General features: G+C 53.1%; 3 protein-coding genes across 3 annotated transcripts; 2 read left to right on the top strand and 1 right to left on the bottom strand.

Annotated features, from left to right (window-relative positions):
• Nucleotides 1-2054: 2054 nt before the first annotated feature.
• On the top strand, nt 2055-2948 carry PV07_08802 (uncharacterized protein; the record flags this gene model as incomplete). Its single annotated transcript, XM_016395996.1, has 3 exons — nt 2055-2273; nt 2333-2379; nt 2483-2948. The coding sequence occupies 3 exons, from the start codon at nt 2055-2057 to the stop codon at nt 2946-2948; spliced, it is 732 nt and encodes a 243-aa protein (XP_016245852.1).
• Nucleotides 2949-5654: 2706 nt separating this feature from the next.
• Nucleotides 5655-6029, bottom strand: PV07_08801 (uncharacterized protein; the record flags this gene model as incomplete). Its single annotated transcript, XM_016395995.1, has 1 exon — nt 5655-6029. One exon carries the CDS (start codon nt 6027-6029, stop codon nt 5655-5657), a length of 375 nt encoding a protein of 124 aa, XP_016245851.1.
• Nucleotides 6030-7020: 991 nt separating this feature from the next.
• Nucleotides 7021-9542, top strand: PV07_08800 (uncharacterized protein; the record flags this gene model as incomplete). Its single annotated transcript, XM_016395994.1, has 3 exons — nt 7021-7119; nt 8863-9165; nt 9240-9542. The coding sequence occupies 3 exons, from the start codon at nt 7021-7023 to the stop codon at nt 9540-9542; spliced, it is 705 nt and encodes a 234-aa protein (XP_016245850.1).
• Nucleotides 9543-13285: the final 3743 nt, after the last annotated feature.

Below are 13285 nucleotides of genomic sequence, written 5' to 3'. Positions count from 1 at the left end.
ATCCCGCCGAATCTGATGCCTAGACCGTCTGCCGTCTTGGTCCGTTTTGTGTGATGTGACGTTGGTCATTCTCCGAGAGGGGTTCAGGAGACTTTCTCTTCGTCCGCATTATGTCTTGCGAGGTCTGGGGGAGGTCTGGGCAAGCTCGGTCATTGGATTCCGGTTTGTCATCCTCAAGTATTCACGGATGGACGTAGTGAGAGACTGGGCTCTGTCCGGACGAATGTGGTTAGTTTTGGGCATCTTTGGCTAAGATATAGCAGAAACTTACCTCTCGAGCCTGCGCCACATTCAGGCTCGATGGCCAAAACCTGGCCTGTTTCCCGGGCTCTTAGCGCCAACGGTCTGAGGACTCAATACGACCTTGAAATAAAGGCATAACCATAGATCATTATGATGGCAGATGGCTGCCCACTTGAATGATGTTTTCAATGGGTTGAACTCCTCTTCTCCGTCTGGTACGACTGCAAAATACCCGTGCGGTTGCTCAGCCGTTGCGACCCGAAAAATGAGGCACGGTTTCCAGTGTCTTCAGTCTTGATGAGGGGACATTTCGCGGTTTTGGGCGGAGGGATTCTGGGCGAGTCGCTCGGTGTCTGAGTCTTTCATTCCTGGCGAGAATTTCGTTTCCTTCTCGCGTACTGTGCGTTGAGGACGATGGCCTGGATAGCCTTGTTGAAGATCTCGATCGGGGCAAATAGGCTGAAGGAGTTATTATCGTTGCAGTGCAAAACGCGGATGATGTCCCCCTGGGTCTCACGTCGCTATCGGAATGGAGGTGTCCTTGCCTATCCGGTCTTGGTCTTTGTGTCAAGATTGATACAGAATCAGTTGCTTGATAGTGGCGTGGTCCGCAATAAGGAAGAGAACTTGTTTTTGGGCACAGACCGTGTGGCACGGACTGAGAGGAATGTGCACTGACAGGAATGCGGACTGTGATAGATGTGAGCGAGCGAGGGATTTTCTTTAGATCTGAGCAGGTCCAGTAGAAAGGTCTGATATGGGCCAGATCCTTTACTCTCTGATGCCATCTGGACTCTCGTCTCTGGCTTGGTGAGTACGATGCGACATTGCCGCAGTAGTGTTTTCATACACTCGGGAACTCATACGTTCGAAGCGTGGTTGTCCACGCAAACTTGGTGGAGACGATCCGATCGAGGCGGTTATGGTGTCATTGGGCGTAGAAAAGAGTCCCTCAAGCGTGGAGCCGTGAATCCAATCTTTAGGTCATCCATCTGGGAAGCACTACTGGGCCTTTCACCTTTTCACCTTTTCTACCTCAATTCATGGCCCTGGGTTTGTTTATATGCATACCAGGTGAAAAGTGAACCAGGTCCCCCAAGCAGCCCGCTGCTGAAACCCGTTGCTCTCGACCTCGCCCAGTATCTACGAAACAATAACCTGGATGAGTCGGTCGATCCGACAACAAGTTTCCCAAAGTTTCCAAACACCGATGCCATCGGAATCCAAAACGCTGCATTAGAAGTCCTATCGAGACGGCGATTTGACATTCTTCGCCTACAATTGACTTACGAAAATGCGAATACTCTCATCCCGTCCATCGACCTTGTCAACGAAGTTCTGGAGTCTTTTCTCGTCAATCCGGGTACACACTCCAAAATGCACACACCGGATTCTCAGGATACGATCGACGCCTGCAAGTGTATCCTCTGGCATTTGACCTTTCTATCAACCAATTGCGGCGAATCGAGTCTACCTGAACGATCTGAAGACATCCCGGACAGAAGTATTGGATGTTTTCCGCAAGCCTCACGTCACTCCGGTCGCAGTCCGGCCGTTTGGCACCGAAGATAACTCGATGTTGTCTGCTCTACATCATGAAACAATCGGCAGCACAGTCTTGGCCGCATTTCTGGACATAATTCAAGAGGAAGGAACACATCATCCTCATGAAAGAGTCATTCTGGCCAAAATCATATCTTGAGGTCCTCGCACGAACGGGAACGTCATCAATCACCGATCACCATTATCAGAAGCAGATTGGAGTGCGAAAATCTTAGGAATATTGGGGGTACGACAACGAGGCAGACTTCATGTCGGACAATCCTCATAAACTCATTGGCTTACGCTGGATGAAAGCCCAGTTCCTCACGCGGGCCAATATGCAGTACACCAAAGTTGTCGATCTCACCAAGACGAATCTTGTGAACCCATTTTATCCCAAAGGCCGCGACCTGATCGTTATGTCGAGCATCCGTTTCAGCTACCGAGCTTTGGAAACACTGGTGGATAAAACGGCAAAAGATCGAAGCGTAATCGTTTCGCAAAGTCATCCAATTCCCCGAGTCCATGCAACCTGACGTTGATCAAGACATTGGCGCACACCCAGTCAATCAAGGGGACCAAGCGGATCCTCTGGTATGCCTTTCAAACTCCGAGATCTTCGGCCTCCTGTACAGATGGTTCGATTGCCTCGGAAAGATCATTGTTCTAGAGTCTGCTGACGGCCCAACGCTGCCAGTCTTCGTTCTCCTGTTGTTGGACGCACCATCGCTGGAAAAACTACGCCTCCTCAACCGCAGCCCAAGGTAGAGGCACTAGATCTTCGTTCGAGCAAGCCTCCTCCGGTAGCTACTACTTACGGCTTCAAACGTCAGCAACGAAGTCAAAGAATTAACACCCTCCCTTTGCACCCGCACTGTCATCGGCACTCTGTATCCAGCTCATTGTACGCGAGGTCGTTTCTGACTCAGAAGATTATCGGAGTCGACCACGTTTTCACAGCGGACATCAATGGCAATTATCTCTCTGCTACCACACCAATCTCTGCTCACATCCCCGCCATACGTGCAGCTCTCAAGCTCAAGCCAGATGACTTGGATCCGATCTTGAATTTCACCAGCTTGACCTCTGCCGTTGTCGATGCGGAAATTCGCGGCTGCTCGGTGGACTTTGACGTCGTCGAGGTCGCTAAAGCGTCGGCCTAAGGCCAGCGCGCCTTCGTCGTCGAGCGCTGTCTTTCTCAGAATGATGACTTCGTACTTACGCAGCGTTGCGCGGAGTTCTTCAAACAGAGCATCGTCGACAGGCCTTAAGAAGTCGACGCCCTCCACTTCGGCTGGGCTGGAATTCGCCGTGGTGAATATGTCGCGCCGTGCGCCATTCCAGGCCAATGAGTGAGACCTTTCACCTGGAAGCGCAAATTCGGCGAGACTAGTTTGCGGGCTCAGTCCTCAAACACTGACCGACGCATCCACGCTCGTTCCTGGCCTGGAAGCTGCCGAGCGTCTAGCGAGGAGAATCTCGCGCGAGACTCAATATCCACAACCTACCGCTACGCATTGCTCGCGCAAACATTAGCACTCAAACCAGCTCTACTGATAGAGCTAATCCAGCTGCTTGGAGATCCCTTCAAAGAAGCAGATCCGACACTGGATTTCCTCGACTTGTATAACAAGATGGGCGCTGCTGGTTTTACCATCCAACAGCTCACGTATGTCATATCAGGCACCTATGACCTTATCAGACCTCTTGGGCCGAGTTTGACGACCATTCTGAAGTCTGCGAAGGCCATCTTTGCCGGCTTGAACGGCACTGACGCAGCTCATCCAGACCTTCCCGCTGGCTCTGTTATCGATTCCACTGTCGCCACGACTAATCCGTCTTTGTTGTTTGATCAATCAACTGCCCGCTGAAATTGACACCTTCCTGGCCGGCACAATTCCGTTTGCGCTGAACGGTGCGCACCGGCAGGCCTGCAAAGGACTCGATCAACCACGATGAGAGCCAGCGCCGCCTGAGTCACACAGCTTATGGTGGACCAATGCTAGAGGACCTTCACTTTGCGGGCCTCTCTGCACGTCCCTGTGCAATCTTCCCTGTTTGGGTTGGCAAAGGACGCGTTTTATATATATCTATGAGAATCATTTTCTCACCTGGACACCCTCATGCAAGATGTTGGCTCGCGATGCCACATTGGCTCGCGCGCCAACGTCTTGCCACTTGAGAAGATCAACCCCAACATCCAAAAAGATGACCCCCAGAATGGCACCAAACAGGACGAGTTGGCGCCGACGACGGACACGACGTCCATGACCGCACTTCACTCTAGTGCTGTACAAAGTATGTTGAGAAACACAACTGAGTTAGGAGACTGTGGCCCATTGGCATATTCGCAGTTCGCCCTTCACGCATACCTCGTTCTGGTTCCCGCTTACTGTCATCCAAACGCCGTATTGGTTCCTTTGACACCTCATTCAACCCTCAACTCGATAACCAACGATCCCCCCGACGACGATCTCACCGCCACCAGGCGCCACGGCTAGTCTCATCATCCTCAGCTCTATTAGGACGAGAGACCATCCATTCTACCTAGACATCGCTTCGCTCAGGGCTTCGCTCCAAGAGAGTCGGTCCCCGTCATATATCTCACCGGCCCCGGCTTCCCTACTTATCCGCTCCACCCCTATAGGTCGCTGATTACTCTGCGCAGTCAGCGCCCCGTTCGTTCGCCTCTGACCTATTCTTTTGTGCCATACCCTCAACCATCCCTTCATGTGGCTGGGCTAGCAACATTTGGAATTATCGAAGAACCTGGGAGAGATACTCTGGGTATCTCGACGGTATCGACCATTCGGCGTGGCTCCAGAGATTCGAGCTCCCCGTTGATCATTTCCGGTAAAAGACGCCGGCCTCCTTATCGAGCTTCCTCCCCAGCCCTGAGTCAGGCATATCCGTACAGATATGGTGCAAGAGATGGCTATCCAAAAGTGGGAAGTGTTGAGACGGCGAGCAGACTGCTGAGAAGGACGGTTTCAACGAAGGCAACGCCTGAGATGGTGGACAGGAGTAGGAGACATCGCACTATGGGGAATCGACGGAGGGGCAGGCGTGAAGGCGGTGTATGGATGTTGTACTGTACTACTGGGGTGGGATTGGGATTTGGAAGGTGTTCTTTGTCCGTTTAAGGCAAGCGAAGCAGTACATTCTTTGTTGATGGGGGAGTCCGTTGAAGGATACAACAGTGGTGTCAATCAATATCCCGTATTACCCAATCTTCAGGAACCAAGATAGGATTTGGAGCTCCTCCTTCTTCAACAGTATTGGTGACGTGAGTTCGGAATTTAGCAGCTATTTCGAGATGCTTGTTGTCCCTGCGTCTTATACTCACAATTACTATACAGGTATATGCGAAGGCTTCGCCACTGATTCAGCTGTGTCGCTAGCGATCTACAGAGACAGGGCGCCTGTCCAGCCTCAATCTTCCTCTCGCTACACACAAGCAAAGCAGTACAACAGCAAAAAGGGAAGGATTCATGACATGGAGAACCAGGCGCCAGCGGAGCTTGGGATGGTTGGATTCTGGCTGACCAAAGCATTCGGCGAACTACGCACGCAAGCTAATGTATTCCGCAGATGCGCCGCCAACCGTGCTGGTGTCTCAAGCTCAGCCTCGTCCGCGTCTCTCACCCTATTGTCCAAACGACTCGCTTCCTTTGTGTTACCCCCAGCCTGGTTCAAGCACGCGCTGTTTCGACGAGGGGGATGCCGAGTCTGATATCAAATGTGTGTCTGGGAATGGATAGGAGGCTGGGGGAGTGATTGAACTTGGATTGTGTGAACTCAGGCTATGTTTCTTAGGCTTTGTGGATGGTAAAAAGGGGTTTTTGTATTCTAAATGTACATACATGACTTCAGGCCCGAGGGCGCCGCCGGGTCCGGCGAGGTTGAGCAGGCCGAAGATCCTTCAGAGCCTGCAGCACGCGCTTGACATCTGCTTGGTCGGAGAAGTCCCCGGTGTAGATGCATATCAGTCTGAGACCTCTGTCTCTCGTGCCGCTGCCGCCGCCATCATCATCAACGACCATCATCCCTTCCTCTGCCTTGGCGGTCGCTACCTTGGCCGCGGTGCCCAACTTGCCCTCCCACACGGCTCGCGCAACAACCGCCCAGACTGAGTCGACTTCCTCTTCGCGCGGGACAAGCATCCACTTCCCCGCCGTGACACGCTGGGACGTGGCCAACTCCCTGATGTCCGCTTCCGGTTGCAAGCGATCGGGGCGGAGCATGCGCGTGATGGCCCCGGCGATCTGACAACAGTTGCTGTTGTTGTTGTTGTTGTTGCTGCTGCTGCTGCTGCTAAAGGAAGGTTCTCGTGACTGCCCTTGATGTTCGCTGTCAGTGGGAGGAGAGAGCTTTAGTTGTGGGTAAGCTTTGATGAAGTGTTTATCTGCAGTCGCAGGGGCACTTTGTCGCCACGTGCTTTCGGGTACCGCGGTGAGATCGCTACCTTGGAGGGAATGCGGGGCCGGCGATGTTGTTGTTGCTGCTGCCGCCGGCGATGTTGCTGTTGCTGTTGTGGCTGTGGCTGTTGCTGTTGTTGTTGCTACAGCCACTGCTCCGGACAGCACATCGTTCTTTATCGCCAAGTGCTCTCGGGTACCCCGGTGAGATCGCTACCTTGGAGGGAATGCGAAATTGTGTCTTGTGCCCCGCAAGTCCTCGACCGGCCTTCTGGAATTCTGGGCGATGTCCACCACATCGGTAGTGTGATCCATTCCGGTGTGCAAGTAGGTCTTCCGGTGTGTGTTCAGTGCGGCAGATCCAGATCCTGGAACAAGGAGTGCTCTCGCAGCTTCGAGTCCACCAAGGTAAAGTCAGGCGAGGCAAGTCGGTTTTCGCTGCTGTTATATATATATACAACTCTACTCGGTAGACCCGAGTAGAGTTGAGAGAGTGTTGTGTTGAGAGAGTGTGTGAGTGACGGAGGAAAGCACCGAAGAGAGGAAACATCCAGGCCTTTATAGTGTGTGAGAGACCCCTTGTGGATTGAGGGCAAGGCAGGGCAGGCAGAGAAGGCCCTTGCGTTGCCTTGTATTGCCCTTGTTGTCTTGTCTTGTCCTTGTTGCCTTGCGTTGCCTTGTATTGCCATTGTGGTTTTGTATTGTCCTTGGTGCCATGCATTGTCCTTGTTGCCTTGCGTTGCCTTGTTGCCATGCATTGTCCTTGGTTGCCTTGCGTTTGCACTGGCTCTTACCCTACTCTACGGACGTGCGCACAATGCCGATCGCGGACAGGGACGAGGGCATGGCCATCAACACCAACATCAACCGCTCCAGCACCGTGACCGCCGAGGTGAACCAGTCGACGGACGAGCAGGTGAGCGCGAGGACGGCCACGACCAACATCCTGACCGTGAACAACAGGGCGTCGTTGCCATTACTTCCCCCATGGCATGTTGTGCAGCACCGCCGTCTGCATTGTGTTCGAAGTCATCACAGCCGTCGGGACGGGGTTATCATCTGGCTCAGTCCCGCCTCGACTCGAAGAAGGAAGGGGTGCTCGTCCTCAGAATGGATTATGTTCACCGCCAGGTCTCCGTTTGTGTTCGATACTGTCACGCCCACTTGCTCTCTCTTGTTCTCTTCCCTTTCCATCGCGCAGCCCTTCTTCTTGACTGGGGCCACAGACAATCGTCATACTGCCGCTGGCTCCCAACCCTCCGGTCGAAGCGGCTCTTCGTCAGCAACGGCGCCCGTGGCTCAAAGTCCTTGGATCACCTCAGAAGCCGCGAGGTCCGCACCCACAGATGCGTCGATGGGTCGTGTTCAGTTCTCGTATTTGTGTCTCGTCTGGTAAACATTGACTTTCGCAATAGCCCTCCGCCCTCTGCGATAGAATATGTCCGCCCAACGATCATTTCTAAATCCCAAGTCATTACAACCCAGTCGGCACATTGACTCTGCCTCGGGTGTGTCTGCCAACCGAGTTACGTGACCACGGCCCACGGCCCTTGCCAAAGCCGGTGCTGTCCGCAGCTTGGGGAGAACGGAACAGATGGCTTCTCCTGTCTAGCAAGGGAGCTCGGGTCGACCTCGATGTTCTGTGTACAAGGAAGAAGAAGGAACAATTCTCGCGGGTGTGGCTGAAACAGTGAGCTTCACAAGCACTGGCCGGTCGACCCTTTGCCACAGTCTGTTTGCAGTGGCCTCAGGCCATGACGCGCGGGGTCGATGCAATCGAGATTGATGCGAAGTTGGCAAATCCAGAACCATGCTACCTGCCAGCTTCGACAGAACTGCGATCACCGTCTTCGGTCCAGAGGCGCGAACACGGATTCCCACGAGACGGAGTGCTCGAGGCGGCATTCTGGGCAGCTCGAATCTGGGCCGATATGCCGGAGCGCGTCTGCTGGGGACTGCGCCATACCGACATTTGCACTAGAACTCGTTCTCCTTATGTCATGCTTCGACCATATGTAGCGACAAATCCATCAACTCCGGGGCCGTGGCCCCCTTTCTCCTTAAGTTTGTTTGATACCTTGTCTCTGGGCGGAAGTTTCATACAATGCAAGTTCAAATAATCCACTTTTGAGTAAGACATGGCGCTCCTTATTGCCTATCTACGGTGTACAGTGCAGGCAATGGCGGGCACAGGTTTTGACGGAAGATTCCCTTGCGCTTCTCTAACTATTTCCCCGTAAACACCGCAGTTCGCAAGCACTTGCAAATCACACTGTGGCGGTCAAACTGCAAGGCCACCACTATTTCCGGTGCGCCTTCACCGTCTCTTCTCCAGGAAATTCAAGGAGGCAGACATCGACTACGCGAACAAGGTGTTTCACGGCAAGAACGGCGACCAACTCGACGATGGAGAAACCATCGGATCTGCTGGTATGCGGCATCACCACTGCAGTCCTCGCCCCCCTTTCTTTTTCTTTTTCATCCCTGCCACAGAATCCGATATGATGGAATTGAAACTAAATCTCCGGGGAAATTGCCAGGGAGATGCTGCAACTCGCCACGCCCGGCCGAGTCCCGAAAGTCGAAATTCCTCGTGGTATTTCCCAGCAGCAATCTTCGTCTTCGTCTTCAACGTTCCCTTCTTTTCTCGCGACGCTAGACCACCACCACATTCTACAAAGGCTCAGAGGGTGCTTGGGAGAGGCACGAGGAAGCAGCCCAGATCATCCGAGCGCAGTTCCTCGATGGCTCTACTCATGGAGATCGGCACGAGACGGATCCGCACATGCCTGGGAAGGTGAAGAGGAGAACGCAGCACAAGTTCCGAAAGACTGTTCGCGCCAGCGTGTACCTCGAACCAGTGATCAAACATGCACCAGACGAGCAACGAGATCTCATGCCCCCGATGTTGGGTCACGAAACCCAGTGGAACCTGCACCACCCTTCCAACTTCCAGCAAAAGGTGGAGACCTCATCGCAGGCTCGCCTGTCTCGCATTGACATACTCTACTGCAACTTAGTTCCGCCGCTGGACAGGCCGCCGTGCAAGAACCTTTGACCGCCGAGCAGGCCGCCCGCGCGAGCTCTAAGATCTGGGTCCAGGCTGCCCTACGGGGAATCATTGGCAAGAAGATATCCAGGAGAGACAATGCTTACTACACCAAGGGACAATACCTATTCGACGCGGTGGTCTTGCTGGAACTAGACAAGCACGGAAAAGACCCAGAGGCAGGAGCTTTCCATCGATACATTTACAGGAGAGACACAGAGGATGCTCGAGCCGTGGTTCGATTCGGGAGTCGACTTCTCTCATCGATGTCCATGGCTCACAGCTCGTGACCACGGCTGCCCACCACGACAGCGCATGCACCAGGCGGCTAGCAGGAGGCTATTTACCCGTCTTCTGCGTTATCTTCTCGCGCCTATCAGAAGTTAAAAGGAGAATTCAAAAAGACAAAACTCCTCCAGGCTTTCAACACGCAGACGAGACGGAAATCCGGGTCCTCAAATTGTGCTCTAGGCCAGCAACAGAAGGACACTATTCCCATCGACTCCCGTTCGAGGCGTGCACTGGGCAATGTCGAGTCGACCCAGTGATCAAACATGAACCAGACGAGAAACAGAATGAGGCTGTCCCCATCGATGTCCTTCGACCCCAGTGATCAAATTCCGTTGGAGGATCAGCAGACTGACTGACTGAAGCAGCCTGCTCGCTGGTGGCGGTCAGTGGCAAATGTTGCTGCATGCACGACGGAGAAGGGATCATGCTCCTGACATACATCGTACACGAAGATGAAATGTTTTCACTCGGTGCTTTGGACGTCTTCGGCAGCTCCAGGTGACAGACATGACAGCATTGGATAAGGATATACAGACAAGACCGACCACACAAAGCCTTTCTACGCTGACACCAATCCTCGTCGTCGTCGTCGTCGTCGCTCTTAACCACGGCCTGAGCGGCGGCTATCATCATTGCAACAGCGGGAGTAAGAACCAAGGCGTGGCCGGCTCCAAAGCTCCAGTCGGCATCGACGAAGAAGCCTGCTGTCGACGTGCCCATCGGCCCGATGCCGATATTCAACTCGACGAACGTTTCCAGACTCGACGTCACCGGCAGGAACGCAAGTGCGGGTCGACTGGCCAGTACTCGGCAGACTGCTGCCGGGTCGAGTTGTCTGTGAGAGGCGCGAAGGATGATGGCTGTTGGACCGAGATGCTTGGTCGGGTTCACGTTGGCAACACGCTTTGCCGAATTTCACGAGGTGTGAAGGGTTGTTTCGCTTCGCTTCCTTAGCGTGAGTGTGGCCCTCTCTTCTTCATTACTTTGAATTGCTCTGGATTGGGGCATTCAGCTACCACCGGTCGGGATTTCAAATTCTCAGCATCTTGTCCCAAATACATCCTTGTTTCGGTGGAATATAATACCCCATGCGGTGTGACTTCAACGACCGTGCCGCCTTGACCGGCAATTTGCAACCACTTCTGGTCCTGCCTGGTTCCTCCCTCTTTCTTGCATGCTGCCAAGTTCATTCCGGGGGTAAGAGGACAAAGGGCTAGAGGGAGGGCCTCCAGCAGTTCTCAGAACAAAACTGGTCATGCATTGGCGGATGCTCTAGGTGGTGGTGGTGGTGGTGGTGGTGGTGCATCAATGGCTTGGAGGGCTGGGGGAAGCCTCTCGGTGGTTAAAGCGGCTTTGTGAATTGTGCCATATTTGCATCGCCCTTCTTGCACATGTCATTTTCAATCTATTCTATAGTTGGAACGATTGGCCAATACGCCAATCATTCTTGATGGCCACCTCTCGTTCAAGGCGCAGACAATGAACTCATCCTTGAAGGGGCACCAAAGCCTTTTCCGCGAACCCCCTGCTGCGAATCTCTCTGATTCCAAGTCTGCTGCTGAGTATCAGAGTATGGCAAGATGATCCTCCCTTCGTCAACAGACATCGACGAAGTGCCTTGCCCTCTGCTCCATCGCATTTTCTCCTCAGTTTTTAGTTGACCGAGCGGTCACTTTGCACGCAATCAACAAACCCAACCCTAGTGCAAGCGTGCCCCTTGCGCTAAATGTCGTTGTTTGAGAGACATTTGTCTTTCGTTGTGAGTGGCGGCAGTGGCTGCTGAATGGTAATCGATACAAGGACCATCTGTCGCACGAATAGATACCTCAGGTGTCACACCGTCCACACCAGAATCAAGTGGGCGAAGTAGTGCAGACGAATACAGTGTTGCAGACAAGGCTATCAGGAGACAAGGCTGAGGTACACAGCAGAGAGTGGGGAGGTTATAAGAATCTACCTCGTACTGCCTCCCAAAGCCGGTTGTAGCGACCTCTCTGCGCTTCCCAGGCGCTGAGTCGTTATCTAGAGGAACCACAGAGAGTCAATCGTACACAGACATTCAACCCATCAGTGCCGCCGATAAGAATGTCGAGCTCACATCGGAGCCTTGAGCAATCAGGCTTGAAGAAAGCTTTTGCTGCGGTTGGGATGCTCAACCTGTGTAGACATCGGTCGATACTTGACGCTCGAAACCCTGTTTTTGCTCTACTGCCACCCTCTGCCTACAACATATACGCGAGCTTGAAAATGTGCGTGTGTGGAAGTCCTAGAGGGAGTCATTGGGATCCAACCCTCCCAACACGCTCTCCTCTGTAAAAAGAACGCTTCAGGAAGAATGCTTCAACACCAAAAGCGAAGGTCATGTTCTCGAAGGTAGCAGACTTCTGAACCCCAAGGACATAACTGACGTGCATTGGCAAATGGATTTTTATTGGTATTCAGCGGTGACTTTGCACCTGGCCTTAGCACCGCTGGTACTTGGAACCGTGCCTTGCCACTTTACCCAGGAGACCTAGCCCAATTTCGGCTCAGCCTCTGTACTTGACAGATCAACTCAGCACAACAAAGACGGAATACGGTCCTTGAAGCCCAGGAGGCCGCCGCCTTCGAGAACACGGCCTTCGCTTCAGCCAGAAAGGTCACAAACTGGTTGGCAACGGATCAAGAGGGGGTTTGGTTTCGATTCCTTCTGCCTTATGTGCCGCCCTACACCTGATCTAGCAAAATGGCCGCTAGATTAGACTGGGGCCCGACATCTTGAATGGGCACTGTCACACAATAATACCACACATTTCTGCGATAAGCCTTGTCTATACTTCTCCGCCTGATCAACCCCCTCTCCCTCAAGCACCAACGACGCGGTTTTATGGATTACCCAGAAGCGATGGCAAAACGCGGAAAATGCGAGAATACGCGGTGCAAACATAGCAACGAGCTGCACGAGACCTACACTTGCACCAGCATAGGATACCGCAAGCGGTGGAAGGTCTGTCAGTGCGGAGATCACGCCCAAATCCCGGCGGGTGCGTATGCCATCTGCCGCAAATGTTCAGACCGTCCGTTCAATTGGCCTGCGGATATCGAGTTGTACTGGGACCTGACGGCCATGCTTGAGCCGGCAGCATCGGAATCCTCTGCTGCGTCAGCCTGATAGGTTGATGGAGCCAGCGGAACCGGGACCTCTGTCGCCATTAGTCTGACAGCTTACAAACCGCATTCTTTCTTGTCTCAGACATTTCCCATTCATTCATCAACACAGCTTCAAATTCCAATTCCCAATAGTTAGCCTTTGTTTCCCATCTGCACAGACACCCTCCGAGAGATCGTGGTTGGCAGGAGCATTGGTGTCGAGGAAGACATGTCTCTCATCCTGAATGAGAGGCTGTCGGAGGGTCCGGAGCTCGTGTTGGGTCATGTTGCTATCATGGTCTTCCCCGGTCAACATTTATAGGGACGTCGTCTTTGCATTTTACAAAACAGGCTGCTGTTCCTCGCCCGTTTTCTTCATCTCTGCCTCAGCGAGAGCGAGTTGGTGCTGCTAGCTGGGTACTTCCCTATGGCGACGACAATAGATCGGCATATACTTCCCGAATGCAATTCTCACTGCACAGCTGATCGATGTACGGTCGAAGACCTGCAGTAAACAGGGGGATGTAGTGTCAGTACTACTGTATCACAGTGCAATATAGAACAGGAAAGATCGCGGTTAAGGGTGCAATTGAGATATGAATTCTGAGACGAA

This window comes from Cladophialophora immunda (genome assembly GCF_000835495.1).
Source record: "Cladophialophora immunda strain CBS 83496 unplaced genomic scaffold supercont1.5, whole genome shotgun sequence".
Taxonomy (NCBI): Eukaryota; Fungi; Ascomycota; class Eurotiomycetes; order Chaetothyriales; family Herpotrichiellaceae; genus Cladophialophora; species Cladophialophora immunda.
The sequence above is the reverse complement of the archived record's forward strand: the minus strand, read 5'-3'. Positions and strand labels throughout refer to the sequence as shown.